We start from the raw sequence: 20,687 nt of genomic DNA, 5'->3' as shown, positions 1-20,687 counted from the left end.
CGTTTATATGAAATTGATCACCCTTCACTCAAGAAGACCTCAGACCAAATTTTCGGACAAAGCCTGTTATTTCTTCAGGATAAGTTGGATTTTAAAGAAATTGATCTACACGTATTTCCCTTTTGAGCCCCCATCTTCCCGTCCCAAAGGCCGATACCAAATGTTTTTACGAAATTAATTCCCATTTAACTCTTAATGACTTCAGACAATACTTGAGCAAAATTAATTTTTTTCTTTGAAACTTCTTATTTTGGGACCCAACAGTCAGACCCCTTGGGTCCGAGATGAATCATTTATACAAATTTGTTCCACTTCCTCAAGAATGTTTTTTACTAAAATTTAGTTAAAATTCGCATAGTAATTTATGACTAGTAGCAATTCGTAGGAAGAACGTTAATTGACGACGGAGGCTGCGGTTTACCTAAACTCACTGTTCCTTCTGACCAGATGAGCGAGCTACAAATGTATAAAAGGCACATAATAAGCCTCAGTAATTGTCTTGGGTCGTCAAATAACAGACTTACATGTACACCACCTTGGAATACACCTTGAATCTGCAGCATAATTTCTGTACACACTCGAGCACATAAACACAGTACTTCAGTTCTGGATATTATTGGCTTCCTAAAACTACACGTATTGGCAAGGAGGTACCGAAATGAACAGGTTAGGCCAAGATATCACAGTTCTCCTTCATACAACAAACCTACAACACCAACCAAATCATAAAGCCATAAACAGGGAAAGGTCAGTTTCAACAAAACCAGCAGTAGGTCAGATGTGTACTTGTAATATCGTTTTTTTAATGTTTAATACTTCATGATACATGATTTATGGTTTGGAATCATTCGTCGGAAGGAAACAATATCATACTTCGGATGATATTAAACAAAAACCTGAACAATTTTCGACCAAAGTAGGATTCATGCTTTCTTCAAACAACTATTTTACAGGTTCTATCTGACAGCTGACAAACAAATCCTTTCGTTACATATTGATTAGACCAATTGATCAATAGTGTTCGTTCAGTGTTTTGAAATAAGAGAACGGATAAAAAAATGTACTTACCAGCGATGCAGGCAGTCATGAAACAAGCTACGTTTCCAGCAATCATTGCTCTGAAAACAACTTGTGACAGGTCACTTTTCCGAGAGGGTGCCATGGCGCCAAGGGCACCCAACATGATGCCGATGGAAGAGATGTTGGAGAAACCACACAGGGCATACGTTGAAATAACGACGGATCTCTCCTGTTTGATAAATCACCTTAGAGTAAGTTACAAGACGTAAATAGTCATAAATCTATAAACTATTCTCACGTCTCTATCATATGCATAATCATGTAGATCAATTTCTTAATATTATTTTAATACCTTCCACATGTTTCCCTCGCTCATTTTTGCCCTATATTTATTAAAGTTTGGATTATGATTACTTTTGTTATCTAATATTATTTTGACAATTTCTAATTTCAATTGCAAAATGTTTTTTGATTATGGGGCTGCTGCACCTCCCTGTCTATATTTGAACTTTTCTTCTGATCACTCTGACTTTCCTTAATCGCCTCCTAGGCTTCACGATTTAGACCCTTAGCATCACTGAGGAGTCCTAGAAGGACAAAACAGCTGTGTGATGCAGTTTAACTCACTGTTTGGCTCCTCTGCATCTAACTCAAGATTATGAAAAGGCGTTATTCACTTGTGTGTCTTTTGTACAATCTTTGAGTCCCTGAAAACTCGTGTAATATCCAAAGTTACCACAACAACACTGGGTTAGTAAAGACACCGATCTCTAGATTTATACTCCGATACTTAAACCAAAAATTAATTAAAGTAAAGAAAAAAACGACATGTCTTCTTCGAAAGTTTCGAATGAAACTTTGATAACCAAGTTCTGTGACAGATACTTACAGCAAGTATTCCTCCAACCAATGTTATGTTCAGGTCATCATACACAATGTCTCCATTGACGTATCGCCATGTGGAATTAAACACACCGGAAATGTTGGATGTGTTGCTGTGTGCCAAGCCCTCATACCAACTGAGATTCTGAGCGTTCTTGATGTATTTGGAGAGACTGGTGTAAGCCACAAACTCGTTTATAAACGTTTTAATACCGATCAGTTCGGCCACTTTCGGGCAATCACCAGAGTTAACACCCATCAGAAAAGCCAGTGGCCAGAAGACGTAAGAACATATTAACTACAAATATAAGAACAGAAAACAAATAGAAATATATATTTGTACAAATCCTTAAATTACCGCCTCGACGATGTTTTTAGATAGGTAATTTGATGTCAGTTTACATCTGACCTCCCTATTTCTTTTATAAAAACTGTTAGTCTCTTTAAGGTTTTTAAACACATTGTAGCATTGTCTCACGTAGCTTGAAAACGCAATCGTCATTTTCTCAAAGTTCAATAATCTGGCATTCAAAACAATATTCCCTGAACGTTTTGGAACATCATCTTATTTCATGTTGGGATCTTTTTATTAATAATTTAATTTTCTCTTACCTCAAACGTAAGTTCGTCCTCCGGTGGTTCCATCCCTACTCTATTGCCAAACCATTTAAGCGTGGCATTGACAAATTCTAAAAGTGAAACGAATGCAATCAGATTCACCGCAACGTTTGCAACCAGTTTTATTGATTGTGATGCACCCGATGAAGCTGCCTCTATAATGTTTCGCTCTGGTCTGCAGAAAAAAAAAACAAGGTTTCATTTAGTGCTTCATACTGAATATTGCTTACCGTACTTTACAAATGTTTTTCACATTTTCTTGCTCTTATAAAGAATTATTAGCCAGGACGAAAAGTGTGAATTTTAACTTAAAGGAAAACTTACAAACTAATCGTGCGGTATAATCCGAACAACAAGCACGTGCTTACTTATAAGTTTATATTATGACATGACTACAGACAATAAAATACACCTGATTTGCGTTATTTTTATCAAATGCATTAAAGTATAATCATCACAGACCCTTTAGACATTTTGTATACATCATTGGAGTTAATCTGGGACTCCTCTGTCTCGGGGTAGAAGAGCTTGGACATTGCAAGCGCCGCTGGTGCAGACATGACGGAGGCAGACAACAAGTGATTGGCCGGAATCTGTAATAACGATGGTGCCGGCTGAGTCTACTAGTTTACACTTACGTCAAACTGACATGAAACGTTAATGGAATATTGTTTTGGATATTTTTGTTTAAACACGCTTTATAGGCAGTGTATACAGATTAGAAACACTACATTTCATTGACCTGACCAATGCTTTGAGATCTGGACCTACCATGTTATTCATTCAGAATGAATAATTACAGCTAATTTTGAGAATGCGTAATTGAATCAAACAATCATACTGACACCGTAAAGAATATAAGCGGCCATGACACTTCCGGCTATTGTAGCGAACCCTCCCGTACAAACAGCGTGAAGTTCAGACTTCGTCAACTTGGACAGAAAAGGTCGAATCAGTAACGGCGCCTCACTCTACAGCAAATCATCACCAAGATTTAATTCAAAACACCAAACAAGCAATTGGAAATACATAGATAATATTGCGGGCAGTTTACTATATTTGATTACAGACCTACCAAGAACATATTACCATAAAACCTTTTATCATAGTAATAATGCAAGTGAAGAGTCCTAGAAGAACGAAACAGGTGTATGGCGTGGTTTAATTAATTGTTTGGCTTTACTGTATCAAACTCTAATTTTGTATTAAAAGGCGTTGACTTGTATGTCGTTCAATCTTCAACTTTCATTTAATTAAGCTTCAATGTTGATTATTTATTATGTTATGGAGCAATAACACAAACATACAAAAGGAGTGCATTCTAAATATTGATAACAAGAGTACGCCATCACGTTGCAAAGATCGAAATACTTTTGTATTTGATGCTGAACTCTATTCCTCGATATACCATCGCATTAGCCAATCAAACGCAACGTTACAAAATGATGTCGAAGTTTTGGTGATAGGGGCCAATAGAAATGATTGTTTAAGAGCATAAAATATCAATGTAACCTGTACTTCTTACCTGACCAAGGAAAATGTTTCCTGCCGCATTCAATGATTCAGTGGGAGAAGTACCTAAAGCATACGCCAAAAAACGTGCGATGTTCCGAATGATGAATTGCATGACGCCGAGATAGTACAGAACATAGACTGATGTACTAAAGAAAACAATGACAGGCAAAACCTGTGGATAAATAGTTAATGCTATAAATACAGACTATTTTTGAAATTATAACTGTAATGTATACATTTATAATCGTCACATCTTCTTTACCTCTTTGCAATAACAAGTTTTGAAATTAGATGTTTCCCGAGGTTTCACTGTATTTTGTGCTTGATCATGCAATCATACTACAGGATTTTACTGCTCGACTAATTAATTTTAAAGCAAAATAAAGCTAAACAAACTATCTGTTTCTATGCTCTAACAAAACAGCTATTTTGGTGCAGGAGAATGAAGGGTGATTTCTTATGGTAATGAAAAAAAAAGTTTTATTTTCAGACCACTTCTTACAATTTGCTACCAATTCAATGTAATCTTACCGAAAATGCGAAGAAATGATCAGTGTAATTTTCCCCGAACACAAATTCGGATCCTTTATCCGTGTACTTGATGAACTCCTGAAAACGGTTACCGATCCATTCGAACATTTCATATCCGCCCTGCCACCTCAAAATGATGAGTGCAAACAGAAACTGGAGCATGAGACCCCAGAACACAGGTCGCCACTTTACCTGAAACATAACACGGGTTTCGGCTTCACTTACCAAGATGAATTATTTTTAAATAATTTGAACAATTAAATACTTTGGTAAATTGCTCGCCACTTCACCTTTATTAAAACGCGAGACGCCACTTTACTTTAATCAAAATGTAGAGTGTCATTTTACATAAATTAATAGACGAGCCATTACTTCGCCAAAGTTTAAACACAAGACGAAATATTAAATGAGATTCGTAATTCCATATTTACTCGACAAGCTGAGAAAACTGCACGTACCTTAGCAGGGTTGACGGAAAACACATAAAAAAGGAGAATAAGGGTTGCAAGACCCCCCGCGGAGATCATATTTCGGGGTGTTTTCAGTGCAATCTCCACTATGACGTACACAAAGACAAAAATGGAAAGTCCAATTGATAGGAATACATTGATACTGAAATACAAGGGAAACATTGACTTAAGTTCGTATTTACACACCAGTTATCAACATTTTATAAGAATCTTGCTTCATGTTCAAATAAAACCTTAATCATTTGTATGCTATTTTATTCACCCTGTTGTTCCTGTGAAATTACTCCTACTCATTATCGCAATGATAAACTGACCTAAGTAGATTATAAGAAACAATATTCTGCATATAATTCGTAAGGCGACCAAGGCACGGATAACATTCTTAGAATATTGTATACCATTGTCTTACTTGATTAAAGTATCGTAAAACATAAACGTATATCTAGAATCATATCAATATTATTTAGATATAAACAAAACAACCGACATTTGCAATGTAACAATGCATTAAAGCATTGAGTATATTGCATACGGTGTGTTTAGACACTGTCTTTTGAGGAATTCTTAACCTTATTCAACTTCTTTCACTCACTTTCTTGAAATCTTGGTTCTCAATGTTGAATTCAATGATCGTCGCAGAATTGCGGCAATTTGATTTCCATAGATTCCTAACGTTATTTTAACAGGCACCCCCACTGCCACTAGAATGGTGATGACGAGAAGGCGCACAGATCCCTCGTCACCAAACCGGAAGTACATTGCATAGGAAAAGTAGGCCAAGTACAGCATTACCAATACAGTATAGAATATAAAGTGTATGGTCTTTTTATGATCTGTGTAGAAGTCATGTAGATTATTCTGAAGGGCCCCCACGTATCGTGGACATCCTGTGTCTTCCTCATTAACGTCATCGTGGAAGTCTTTCTCTTTGTCCATTTGTAACACGTCATCATTCTAATAAATCAACAAAACAGAAAATTTGTAACGTTTCTATTATTTTTCTCTCATAATGTATTAAAACATTGAACTGTTTTCTATTGGCATTCATAGATATATGAATGCTAACAAGTCATATGAAGATCAGCGGGGTAATGTGACATGTCAAGTTTGCCGTATCCATCCATAATGCACATGTACGCAAACAAAAACACGGCAAAACTAATATGTAGCATTTTCAACTTTTATTAATCTATAATGGAAGGTATTTTTTCAGAACTCCCGATACCGTTTGCAGTTCATGAGCTAATAACAAGGCATTGCATTTGGTAAGAGTACAACGTAGCAATGCAATGTAATTGTAAATAGATATACATGCACAGGTGATACCAAAGGTCAGACAAAGGTTAGATGTAAGGACATACAGAGGATTACGGTAAATCACGTTAACAAAACACGAACATATCGATTTTACGCATATTAAGACGGGAGATGTGGTTCCGGCAAAACGTCCTTCACCTCATAGAATTTTCGAATATAGTGAATAGATTTTTGTTTAAAAGTTATTTTCTGATCCAATAGAAAAAAAAAAAAAAAAAAACAAATACTTTCCCAGCATTTGAACGAACCGATGCAAAGTCTATCTATGGTGCGAATTCCTGTCAACGCTTAGTTGATCAAATTTACAAGGTCAAAGTGCAATATGAATCCAGGATTAATATATAACATGGATACAATATGTCATGTAAATTCCGATTACAAGAAATATACTGTACATTAAAATGTAATAATGATATTTCGGTAGAGTTATTTAATGGACTTTTCTACAGGTAAGGCTGTACGAGTATTCAGTTAACTGAAACAAAGAAAAAGACAGCCTACATCCCAGAATATTTACATACAAATACACTGATTAAACAGTGACGTATCATGTATAAATATGATCATGATACAGAAAATAACAAAAAATTGTTTAGTCAATGCAATTTGTTGTCAGTTTTAATATAATAGCATTTACAACAATTAACTAGAGTTTTAACGAAAGCCTTCTGAGATTTTCTGTGTTTTACGTTAGTGTAAATATTGCCATGCAGTTTTGCCTAACGGTAATCAACGTAAATGTTATCTTATAAAATTGATCAAAAGATACTTTTTAAATCCTTGAACTTAGTAATCGTTCTTCAACAAACGGTATTTCTTCGATATATTAGTATGTATACGACGATACTTTGTATATTTTATATATATATTTATATAGTACACTGATAAACTTAAGGTGTTATGCATCGTCATGTTCCAGTGTTAGACCTACAAGTATTATTATACAGGCCAGGCTATAAAAACTGCCATTCTTTAAATTTCAGTCGTATAATGCTGTTTAATTAATTTTTGGCTCTACTGTAACTCATATAAACTTGTAACAAAGTTTGCCATTCACTCATGCATCTTTTTGTAAAAAAAGCATTAAGGATGTATGTTATATTTATGTATATTAAAGGTCCCAGTGAACCACTGGTCTATTGTTTAATTAGGCTTTGCTATTTTTGTACTAATTCGAAATTTTATGAAGTCAAATTCAAAGCTGAAAACATACGAGAGTTTGACATATTAAAGTACAATCGATGAAGAGATCAGAGTATGCACGATTACATTGTTTATAATGAATAACTTTATCAGACCTGACTTGTAATAAGTGGTAGTAGGATAACGGACTTGTAATCACGTGTTATCAGTTTCATTCAGTGCACCTCGGTTTTTTTTACATATGTGTGGTATGGTTTACTTGTAATCTGTATCATCATTTTGTCCCGATAGTTGCTTTTGGCCATGTCAGGACAGACAGTAACTACTTCGGTATATCTTATCATGTTTACTTGCGTGTTCCTCGTTTTTATCGGTTGACAAGCGTTTCAAATCACCTAGGTATAAAGGAAAAGACAGAAGAACAAATGAATACCTCTTCAAAGCCAGTGACCTCATATTTTAAGATGCTATCATTGTCGACGGCAGCAGTTTCCTTCCAGGTATCCGTGAAGCCTGTAACTCCACCGTACGACCGTTTTTTACCTGTATATAAAGGTCGGTCTATTGAGTTAGGCTCCATTTGTTTATCTCCTCAGGTGATTTTGGCCCTGTAGATTAACTGGGACAAATCCACTACATTACCACACATGATTTCATATGAATTCCTCATCTGTGTTGTGGTATTGTGTCATCAATTTCTGACAATGTGTAAGCCACATCTGTGTCACTGACACAGGTAAATATATTTATCTTAAATGTAGGCGATTGTGGATATGATGACATACGTACATGTCAGATTACGGCTTTCATGTACGTCTCATACAACTATGTAAGTAAGACTTGTACGCGGAAGCAGACATAGATGAAGAGTATAGAAGCATTATGTCATGTTACAGCTTAGGACGCATTGATCAAATTTTAAGCATACAATTTCGACAATCTTTCGCTCGATTGCCTTTTGACGTTGTTAGTCCAAAACCAGCAATATCTATAATCGATTTGGCAAAAAAGGCATGTAGGATTTCTACAAAGCCTTACAAACACAATATTACAGAATGCGAGTGCAGGATTATAAGAGTTGCAGAGTGTTAAATAATTCAGACTTGGCAGTAAAGGGGGAGTCAGATTGTGTTTGTTACCATGAACGTGTTTTTACAACATTAGGTAGGTGTTAATTAATTGTCCAGACATCAATAAAACGTTTCAGCTGTTGTATAAACATGCAAGTTTCACCACCCGTGGTGTAGTATTTTTACATGTTTTGATTGGCTGACAGGGTGAACTTTGACCGACAAGATGTTTCACGTTTTCACGGAAATTAGATACGCAATAAGAAATTCACGATTGCTTTTGCAACAACTCGATTTGATCTGGATTTATAGTTCTAATTTGTAACCACGTGTTTCTGAATGTGTCAATTTTGCATACAGATCAATAATTATAGGCCTCATTACGCCCAAATTGATGACGTAAACAAAACTAACGTAGTTACAGAACACATCAATTCAACTTCAGAATAACTTTTTAAAGTGCATATCGTAGAAACAATTCACACATATTCCCGGTTGTATTATCTATCTCTTTCATTCTCGTTATCGGTTAATTTCCAAAAGCTATAGAAACACAAAATGTAGCTCGTACTTTTTGTAACTTTTGAAAAATAACTCGAATAAAATAAATACCATTTGTTACATTTTTGCCAATGAAATATAGAGAAATATCTTTTGCAGACTTACACCAATGAAAAGAAGGAACATAAATCATCTAATAAAATTGACAAATCATAAAGCCCGGTACAAAATCCACAAAACACGAAAATAATCCAGCATGTGGTTTGAGGGAGGCTGGATGGTGGAGAGAACGGATTTCTGTTATCAATATCAAGATGTCAATAAGAAAATTATATATTTCGTCTGGATTTACATTATTAACACTGTTATAAATGTTGGGACCACGACATTACATGGATTGACTTAGACTTACATCGAAAGTCCTCATTGTCTTTATACATTTCAATCGGTACCCTTTAAATTGTTCTCTGCACATACTAATTTGATAAATTCAGTTTTGATTGCTATTTAATCATGGCTGTTATTCTCTCGTTCTTTTGCATTATGAAAAACAAAAACAAAAACAAAACAAAAAAAACAAACAAAAACAAAACAAAAACAGCAACAAACAAAACAAACAAACATATAGATTCTCAGTATATTATGGGATGTCGTCTAGGGTTGCCATTTGAAGGATTTATTATCTCAAGACAAATATTTGTAGAAGTGTCGTTTCCTCAACATATATAAATTACCAATACAGTTATATAGAAATGACACAACAACAGGCCTATACTTATGAATGGGTGGGAATTTCGACCAAGACAAATATTTGTAGAACTTGTGTTTTCTGCCGTGCAAACCATTTCAGCAAAACATGATAAATACCAACATATATAAATTATAATATGAATACAGTTATATAGAAATCCACAAAATAGGCCTATACTTATGAATGGGTAAATAAATTAACCTCCACACAAAATAGCCGATAACACGGTTATAAATATAATAGGGTTTAAATTTCCACACAAAATAGCCGATAACACGGTTATAATATGAATAGGGTAAATAAATACTACCTACACACAAAATAGCCGATAACACGGTTATAATATGAATAGGGTAAATAAATACTACCTCCACACAAAATAGCCGATAACAAGGTTATAATACGAGTCAGGTAAATAAATGTAACCTCCACACAAAATAGCCGATAACACGGTTATAATATGAATAGGGTAAATAAATTTAACCTCCACACAAAATAGCCGATAACACGGTTATAATATGAATAGGGTAAATAAATACTACCTCCACACAAAATAGCCGATAACACGGTTATAATATGAATAGGGTAAATAAATACTACCTCCACACAAAATAGCCGATAACACGGTTATAATATGAATAGGGTAAATAAATGTACCTCCGCACAAAATAGCACACAAAATAGCCGATAACACGGTTATAATATGAATAGGGTAAATAAATACTACCTCCACACAAAATAGCCGATAACACGGTTATAATATGAATAGGGTAAATAAATACTACCTCCACACAAAATAGCCGATAACACGGTTATAATATGAGTAGGGTAGATAAATACTACCTCAACACAAAATAGCCGATAACACGGTTATAATATGAATAGGGTAAATAAATACTACCTCCACACAAAATAGCCGATAACACGGTTATAATATGAATAGGGTAAATAAATACTACCTCCACACAAAATAGCCGATAACAAGGTTATAATACGAGTCAGGTAAATAAATTTAACCTCCACACAAAATAGCCGATAACACGGTTATAATATGAATAGGGTAAATAAATACTACCTCCACACAAAATAGCCGATAACACGGTTATAATATGAATATGGTAGATAAATACTACCTCCACACAAAATAGCCGATAACACGGTTATAATACGATAATATGAATAGGGTAAATAAATACTACCTCCACACAAAATAGCAGATAACGAGGTTATAATACGAGTCTGGTAAATAAATGTAACCTCCACACAAAATAGCCGATAACACGGTTATAATATGAATATGGTAGATAAATACTACCTCCACACAAAATAGCCGATAACACGGTTATACGAGTCGGGTAAATAAATGTAACCTCCACACAAAATAGCCGATAACACGGTTATAATATGAATAGGGTAAATAAATACTACCTCCACACAAAATAGCCGATAACACGGTTATAATATGAATAGGGTAAATAAATACTACCTCCACACAAAATAGCCGATAACACGGTTATAATATGAATAGGGTAAATAAATGTAACCTCCACACAAAATAGCCGATAACACGGTTATAATATGAATAGGGTAAATAAATACTACCTCCACACAAAATAGCCGATAACACGGTTATAATACGAGTCGGGTAAATAAATGTAACCTCCACACAAAATAGCCGATAACACGGTTATAATATGAATAGGGTAAATAAATACTACCTCCACACAAAATAGCCGATAACACGGTTATAATACGAGTCGGGTAAATAAATGTAACCTCCACACAAAATAGCCGATAACACGGTTATAATATGAATAGGGTAAATAAATTTAACCTCCACACAAAATAGCCGATAACACGGTTATAATATGAATATGGTAAATAAATACTACCTCCACACAAAATAGCCGATAACACGGTTATAATACGAGTCAGGTAAATAAATGTAACCTCCACACAAAATAGCCGATAACACGGTTATAATATGAATAGGGTAAATAAATACTACCTCCACACAAAATAGCCGATAACACGGTTATAATATGAATAGGGTAGATAAATACTACCTCCACACAAAATAGCCGATAACACGGTTATAATACGAGTCGGGTAAATAAATGTAACCTCCACACAAAATGGCCGATAACACGGTAATAGTACGAGTCGGGGAAATAAATATAACCTCCACACAAAGCAGGTGGTACACGTTGTATGGTTTTAATATAAATCTGGCAGATGAAATATAATTCCACTGAAAAGGCGGTGACAGGGTTATACTATAAATCTTTATAGAACTTTTTAACCTCGTAACCTTGAAGTCTTCCAGAGAAGACAAATCAAAAGAAATATATCTTCCATTTGTCAGCAAATAAATTTCATGTTTTTTTATGTGTTAACATTTTCATATTTACCACTGCACTAGAAATATATAACCATATGTTTACATTAGGCTCACGTGATCCGAATGTGTGTGTTTGTTTCCATAGTAGCATTTAATTTATAGTCGTCTAGTATGAACTTGCAATGTCTTTAAGCAGATTGAAATAGGAAGAAACCTAAACGACAACACCACAAGCAAAATGTTTCGTGTGTACAGAGGGGTTTATCAAGTAGAAGGGAAATATCTTTAAGTACCTCTCGTGACAAAAAGCTACCCAACATTTAGGCAAATAGTCATAAACTTTGTTTTTTTTTTAATTTGAGCTGAACATATATATATATATATACATGGATTCTTGGCTCAAATATGTATCTTTTTGTTGTTGTAGGAACTTTTTTTTTCTATTTTAACAAATGATGCGCATATATAAATATTCAATGCAGTCAATATTTCATTATCGCATTATATTTACAATTTCCACTGTTTGCCCCTCGATAAACTAACCAGGAGACACTACAGTTTATAACCCAATAACTTTGGTCTGGAACGTGAGCCTCATCACCGCGCATGAATATATGTAAACAGTCAACATTGAAAACCACGTGTCTATGTTTACAAACGTTCCGGCATGTAGACCAGACTATCGAAGTAACGAGACATCAGTATTAAACATTTTAATTTAATTGTTGTTGCTGTGTTCATTGATTTTGATAATTTATGCACATTTAATGAAAAAAGGCAATTTTAAACGAAAGATTAAGAAAGAAAACTGCGCGTTTGTTGTCGTCTGCTCACTTGGTCAAGTCACTGGCACGGTGCTGACCAACCATCAGCTGACCATGGCACGCTACGTTGTCCCGAGAAATGTAGGTCAGATTTCTCGTTTCTATCCCAATCCCAACCATAACGTCACATCAACTGTAACTAGGCCGACAAACGATACCTCGACATCGTTCATGTCATCAGTCCAAACTGGGGTGCTTACCATCAGTACTTTCCAAAACTGCACATTCAATTTTAACAGTGTTTATGTTAGGTCCACGCTGTCGATTTACTAGCCTAGTTCACGCCGTTGACCGCGTCACACATGTATAGTGTATTCCATCCGCAATCGGATAATTTCTTAAAACTGCCGAGTCATATAATACTGACTGATTATCTATTAAAAAAGATAATATGAATTTATGTAAATTTTTAAAAATATAAAACAGAGTTGTTTATCTGAAATAAATATGTTTGAAATGCAGGAACTATTTTCTGTTATTGTTTACGAGAAAAAGGGCGGGACTTAGCTGTTTCTCAACGGCTTTGTCAATAGCTGTTCCGTTTAAGATGGAGATAACGTCCAGATACCTGCAAACGCCTACATCTATGATTAATTTCATATATCTGAATTTTCATTACTTTTAAAGTAAAAAGAAAATATTGTAAAAATAAGTATTCAAATTTGATTTTGTTTAGTTTTTTGAGTTCATAAATGGAATGGAGAACGAGATAAATTTAGCGTAAACGTTAATCCTTAAACAATCTTCCTTTTTTGTGTATGTCGAGCTGGTGGTGTTTTTTAACATCCATAGTCGTTTCTGCCTTTATTCATTTTCCATTCAATCTTTTTTTTACTCGGCTAGATAACTTGTTTCCGTAGCAAGAGTCGCAAGTTTGTCTGTTAGATGGCTATGCATACATCTGTATCAAATTCATGAACATACTTCATTTATCTATATATTCCAATTGATGAAAATATATTCTATCAGTTGTAGTTATCCTAGAATGTGGAAGTACTCCGTATGCTCTATGTGAAATTCGCATTTCCTCGCCATTTATTCTCTATGCTCTTTGGCGAAATGTCCTTCCCTTTTTTCCATTTTCTTTGATTTCGTTCGATATTTTTCTATTCTATATACATCACCGAATACCAACCTTCCCATCATCCGGTTCAAATCCTTTATTATCCAACGGTACATTCGATCTGCTATGATGTCCGCCGATTTCGGTCACATGGTTGCTGACGTCATCATTCTTGATTTTGATGTCGGTGAGCTGAACAGCCATTATACTGTGAACATATCCATTTATAGTGTATAACCGCTTATAAATATTTGTTTGCTTTTGCTCTTTCTGTCGTATTTTGGTAATCAAATTAAAGTCGATTCATCAATCTATTAATTCGATTTAAAATTCTACAGCTCTTTCCCCTCCCTCCCACATCCTCACCCCCCCCCCCCAACCATCACCTACACCCCACCCCCACCCCCCCCCCACCCCACACACACCTACACCCCCGCAAACACATACTACCCCCCCCCCCATATACACACCCTCACAAACACACACACACACACACACACACACCCCCACTTCCTCACCCCCCTCACACATACCCCCAACACACACCCTCCCCCTCCACACACACTCACACGTGTTTACATATACACTCATGTGAAAAAGTAAAACCTTTAAGGTTATAATTAATTCTAAAATCTCCGAAGTTCTCTTCTTTCTTAAACATGTTTTCTAAATACTAAAGTATATTTATCTCGTTTGAGATTTCAATATTTATATAATTGGTGATATATATATGAACCCCATATATAATTTCCGAGTACAATTGTAAAAAAGTTTAAAAAAATAAAAGACTGACCTATGACCCGAATATGTTTGTTCAACTGTTTTACCTACTTCGAGAGTACGTTCGTGACTATGCATACGTCACTTCCATAGCAATCATTAGAGTATGTTAATTTATTTTTTGTTTCAATTACCGAAGCTTTTGTGTACATATATATGGATAGGTTACTCTCCAGCATAATCTACAGCAATTTTTTGAATTTTCACAAAATCCATGACAACAACTAATCTTGCTTTGATTTTTACTGTGATACAATAACAGCGTGACACAATGCAGTACGATGTAGTGCAAAATCAAAAATGAGAAATCGTTCACAGAAATCAAAGCTCGAGAATTAATTTAAGAATGCCCTTCCCTTTTGAATATGTTGTTCTTACGGTAACAGATCATCGTCTAAATGGTAAAAAAATATTAACGAGAGCGTTTTAGATAAAGGCATTTATTAAGATTTTTTTTTAAACTCACTATACAGAATAAACAGCACAACAGCGACCATTACGTATAATGATAACTCAATAGAAAGTCCTAATGATACACTATACTGTTTAACCACTCATATAGCTTCTCTCACGATTGTTAAGTATTTTTATATAAAATTAATTATATTCTGGTGTTGTTTTTAGTTACAACCGGGTATAAACAATGTTTTCATATATTTCGTGTGACAACGAAAAACTAGCGATTAACCATTCTAAGTAAATATCGACATTCAACGAATAAATGCATCCCATCTTTTCAATGCAAATATAGAAATACAAACACCGGGTTTTAACCGAGTATATTTAATGAAAAATACTGGCGACATAGGCATCAGATTACAATGTACACATACTTTTATTTGAGTTGACAACAATAAGACCACGGTTGTGTTGTTTTCAACGGCTCTAGCCTCATATTTAAAAGACGTTAAATGTAGATTATGTTTAGCTGTTTCTCATAGAAAAAGCAATTACGTGTATGGTATTTTAGTAAAAGTTATTTTAAAAACATTTTAAAGCAATGAGTGTAGTTTATATTAGTACTTACCTGTTAGAGTTAAGTTTAGATCCAAATCGGTCCGGATATTCCAGTATAGTAAATCACAAATCGTTAAAAACATATGCGTCGCTTCTACCTGAACATGAATACTTTAGGGCAGGCCTTCACAGCCACTAAAAAGTCACAGTACAACAGAACGCTAATATTTTTTCTAGGTTTTCAAATAAAACTGTAATCTCTGTCACTGTGTTATCGCCAGAGATATATTTACACAAGTGCAGTTTATACTCTGCGCATGCGTTAATGAATCGTATATCTGCAACTGACACTGAAGGACAAAAACATGAAAAATTTCGATTTATAAAAAAAAAAAATTAACGGTTTTTGAGTGTTTGTTAGGGAATGAGTCAGACCGCTCGATTTGCACTACCCTATGGTGATTACGTAATATCCGTTTATAAGAAAAGCCGCTAAAACAGCAGTATTGTAGTGTGAAAAGGGAAAATAGGATTCTGTCTTAGATATGTTTTCATAAAGAAGGTCAATTGAATCAAGCGGACAGCTAATGCATATTCCCTGTTTCACTTCCATAGATCACATTAGAGATTTATTTTACAATGCGAAATTGTAATCATTAAAATTAGTAATTCTAATATAGATGCATCGGTATCTAGTTTACATAATTAAAATAATTAAGAATGAATTAATGTTTAAACAGCGAAATAGACCGTGAAACTAATCAAAATACTGTATGTTTATTATTATTATTACAAATAGACTGGTAGTTATTATTCATAAGTATGTATGTATCACCGTATCGTAAGTGTCTAACTCCCTGACGTTTTATTGCCAGTTTGGAAAATATCATTATATTTTAATGTGACACTTACGATATTTACATCATTTATTGAACCTATTGTAGCCTACAGAAGGAATACATGTTAATATGATTTTAAAAATTAACAGTATATTATGGTGATAATGACTTTTTTTTATCAAAGTGAGCTCATCATCAGCCATTTGATCGTATTCAATATAAGTTAAACAGTTAAGGGAGATAACTCCGGACAAGCTGGAATATAATTCAACAGCTTACATTTCGAAAAAAAAACATGTCTGGTAGAATGTCCACATGTGGCCTGATTATCTAATCTAATCAAGATTTATTCAGATCAGTTGTTGTGTCGTGGTTAAGGTCATTAACATAAAAATTAGTATCATTATAAAAATACTTAAAACTGGTTATCAGTATATATATAACTTTATGTCTGTAGGGTCATTAAGGTATGTGGATTTTAAAGACCTCAAACGAGTTTTTGACCAATCTTTCAGCCTCTCCTCTAAAATATCCTCTATAGATACGTTTATTTTTTTTCCCATTCTATGCACAGGCATAACCGTTCTAAACAGACAGAACATCGTTGTTCTCTTGTTATGAAAGCTTTTTTTCAAGAAAGGTGAACGGTGTTACAAATGTATGATTTGCCAACTATACGGAAGCGTTTTTCGGGAACTATACGTCCAAATCAGAGAAAGGTATACAGAGGAGGACATCATTGTCAACACCTTCGTCGGTTTTAGTGGTAACAGCTTCACCAAGACTATTGGCATAACTACGATAATCTATTGCATGATTGTGTTTTTTTACCAAGCTGTATGATAAATGCAACGATTTAAATTTCTCCTTGGTGATAGTTTCATTTCTTGATAGCAACATCTCTACACAAGCATGCAGTCGTTTGACCGTCTTTATTACCTGGTCTCCACCTCTGGGTCGCGGGCAATCTCTCCCATCAAAGTGCAACCTCTAAATTAAGCTGAACGAGCATTGTTTAAACCATTCAAAAACTACTGTCCATCTGCATAGTTTTCATGGTTTGTCACTTAATGGACAATCAAATTAAAGTCATGGGACATGTGACGGTAATTTCTGTATGGAAAATATGGTTATTTTATCATTTCACGTTGAAATTATTCAGGTTGACACCCTTGTACACTCATCTATGACAACGGATGTCGTACTAAGTCAGACGATGTTTTCCAATATAGAAATATTCCGAAATTCGTTTAAAAATCGAATGCAGTGTGGATTATGAAAAATACCCTATAGATTCAGCTATACAACAGCAAAACTGCTGTAAGGATACATAAAATTACACTAGGGATACTCACTACCAAAAACAGAAATGTTCCACATCAACAGAGACTGTTATGCGCGTCGAGAATGGCCTACCCCTGGATGAATAATCGTTTACATTGTGTCTTAAGGCATGTTTTACTTTGTCGCTGGACACGGGACTGGCATCATGAAACGAAATATTCTTGGAAACCCGCCCTTGTCCCGAGGTAGCAACGCTATAACAAGAGAGAAAGTTGAATTTACTGTGGATTTCAAATGAAACTGACGAGACCTTCATATCATCGGCGAAAAGGTAATGCGACTGTTTATTTATACGGTATTAGTTGTTTATACCAACTTCTGGCATTTGTGGCTGGACATGAGCAAGTAAGCGTCTTCTGCTTCATCGACGACACCAGCAATGTTAATCTTGGCCAACCAAAGTAAGTTATGTCTAGTTCTCAAATGAGAGCAAGGCATACAACAACGGAACCAACAGGCAAACGAACGAGCGTCAAATACAAAATTTCTCACTATCACTATTGGCGACTATAAAAACATCCCCACGATTTTCATCAACCCGATCTTTTGAACCCTTGTGTTACGAGTTGTCAGCCAGTTGACGACTTCTTGCACGAAAATCACGAAAATGGGGAACAGGCCCTTGAATATCGAATACCATAGAATAAAGATGCAAGGATATTGCCTTCTAGAAATGGAAAATTCACAATATGGCAAATGAAATCATCACGTTTATCATACAGCGTGATGGAAAGCTGTCCATGTTAATTTCGTTGTAGGAAAAGATAGAGAAATTAATTATGAACGAGAAATGTTTTTCTTTGAATTAAGACGTATAGTTACATTAGTCACTGGATGACATATTGGAATGTATAACAAAAATCATCACGAGGAAGGCCCAAAATACATCTTAATCTCTGGTATTACTTGGCGTTGGGCCCCTTTCATAGGTAGCTATAATGTTAAGCTGTTTTATCGGTATATCAGGTTTTTAATTGATTCTGTCTAAGTTCGTTCAATGGCTGATATGTATGGCTATGATTGCCTTGTGAAACATATCCTTATTATAAAGATGTTAAATCTAATGTAAATTGTGAAGGCACATACATGCAATTCAATATGGTACCATGTATATTTTCTTTTGTGTAGAGATTTGTTAGAAGCAGATATCAAACTGTTTAAGAGTAACACACCTCTACTACAGTCCCGTGGTACACCCAATCCAAGGAACTTTATTTTGAATTGATTACAAGAATGCGTCATGTTTTTCAATAATACATGGAGGTGAAATAGGCCGGAAGTTTAGAGCCGCCGAAAATTGACGCAATCAATCCAATCTGCCACGAATATCGCTATGACTTTAATGACCTATATCATTTGGAATAGAGCATGCATACATCACGATTGCATCAGATGTGTCTCCTTTGTATGTAGAACTAAAACACAAGAAAAGATAATATCAAAATACCATTGGTTAACTTCATTAGGAATTCCCTCTAAACCAGGTGTTTCTGGCTACTATTAGTTTAGGGCTACTGTTGGTCAATGGGTATCGATTGTACTTGTAAGTAGAAACAATGGCGTCATCAAATCTATTTTGTCAATATTTTTAGCCAATTTATCATTTGCCCATTGTTTGTCAAGACAGTTATCCAATAGAAATGCATAGAATCTAGCGTCCAATATCAAACATCTTTAAATGGATCAAACGACATGACGAACCAGCATGCGAGATGTGGAGACAAAAACATACTGGCATGTCGCAGTTATTAGATAAATCGTATTTTTTTATTATTATTATTTTTTTTTTTTTGCTTAGTTTTAAAAAAAATCATATTCTGTTATATCATAAGCGATTTCTATAAATTCAAAATAAACATGTAACTGTGCATCGTAAAAGTGAAGCTGATAAATTGGATCGAAGTAAGACAACAAGAACAGACAATTCAGTAAAGTTGATATGATATTTAACAAATGGAAATTTCCATCTTACATTTCGATCTTTTTCCGGGAATTCCTACATTAGGTCTTCATACACATGGGTATTTAATAAATAATTGTTGAACACAAGTTAGAACAAAAAGTATATCATATTGTAATAACATTAGGGTCTGGAATATCAACCGGTATGATTCTACGTGAAATATACTAGCAAAAAATAGACAATTAATATTCACATGATAAATCACCTCTTTAAATTGCACATGACAATTAATATGACCATACTGAGATACGCTGTACACTAGTCATGATAAAATGTTTTCTCTTAACCATGTGTGCTGTTTTAGTATATAAGTATGTTTGTTGCTGCAATATTGGAAATAAAAAAAAAGTGGGATTTTGTTTTATTTCTTATGAAAAGATGGTTTCTGTGCCAAGTCAAGTGCTGGTCAAGTACACCTTGAAAGAGAAAGAACTTCCGGAAATTTTGTCATTGGGTGTGTTGGTTCTGATATTTCATCAGACTAGAAAATTTCATGATTGTTGTAAAACATTTACGTGAACGACCTAAATTGTGTTCTAGTAACGTTGTTATCATGCGTCGTTCTAGATATTCACATATTCTTATTGATCATGGAACTATCACGGCGCAGTTTAACGGGCTGTGTGTAAATCCATTCCTGGGCATATATTATGGGAATCAAATATTCACATACTCGTACTGGATCTGTTTAAGTTCTGGTAATAAACACTTTCTTGTAAACCCGTTTGTTTGAAGCAACATAAAACCTCACATCATCA

General features: G+C 34.7%; 1 protein-coding gene across 1 annotated transcript; it reads right to left on the bottom strand.

The window, feature by feature from the left end:
* Positions 1 to 622: 622 nt before the first annotated feature.
* On the bottom strand, positions 623 to 14,250 carry LOC132546624 (solute carrier family 28 member 3-like). Its single transcript, XM_060210345.1, has 11 exons — positions 14,119 to 14,250; positions 5,629 to 5,990; positions 5,025 to 5,178; positions 4,567 to 4,758; positions 4,046 to 4,207; positions 3,366 to 3,491; positions 2,983 to 3,113; positions 2,515 to 2,695; positions 1,910 to 2,200; positions 1,069 to 1,249; positions 623 to 706 (listed from the first exon to the last, which is right to left on the bottom strand). Exons 1-11 carry the CDS (start codon positions 14,248 to 14,250, stop codon positions 681 to 683), a joined length of 1,938 nt encoding a protein of 645 aa, XP_060066328.1. The 3' UTR covers positions 623 to 680.
* Positions 14,251 to 20,687: the final 6,437 nt, after the last annotated feature.

Source organism: Ylistrum balloti, unplaced genomic scaffold, assembly GCF_031769215.1.
Source record: "Ylistrum balloti isolate Yb309-2 unplaced genomic scaffold, AGI_CSIRO_Ybal_v1 Utg369898, whole genome shotgun sequence".
NCBI lineage: Eukaryota > Metazoa > Mollusca > Bivalvia > Pectinida > Pectinidae > Ylistrum > Ylistrum balloti.
The sequence above is the reverse complement of the archived record's forward strand: the minus strand, read 5'-3'. Positions and strand labels throughout refer to the sequence as shown.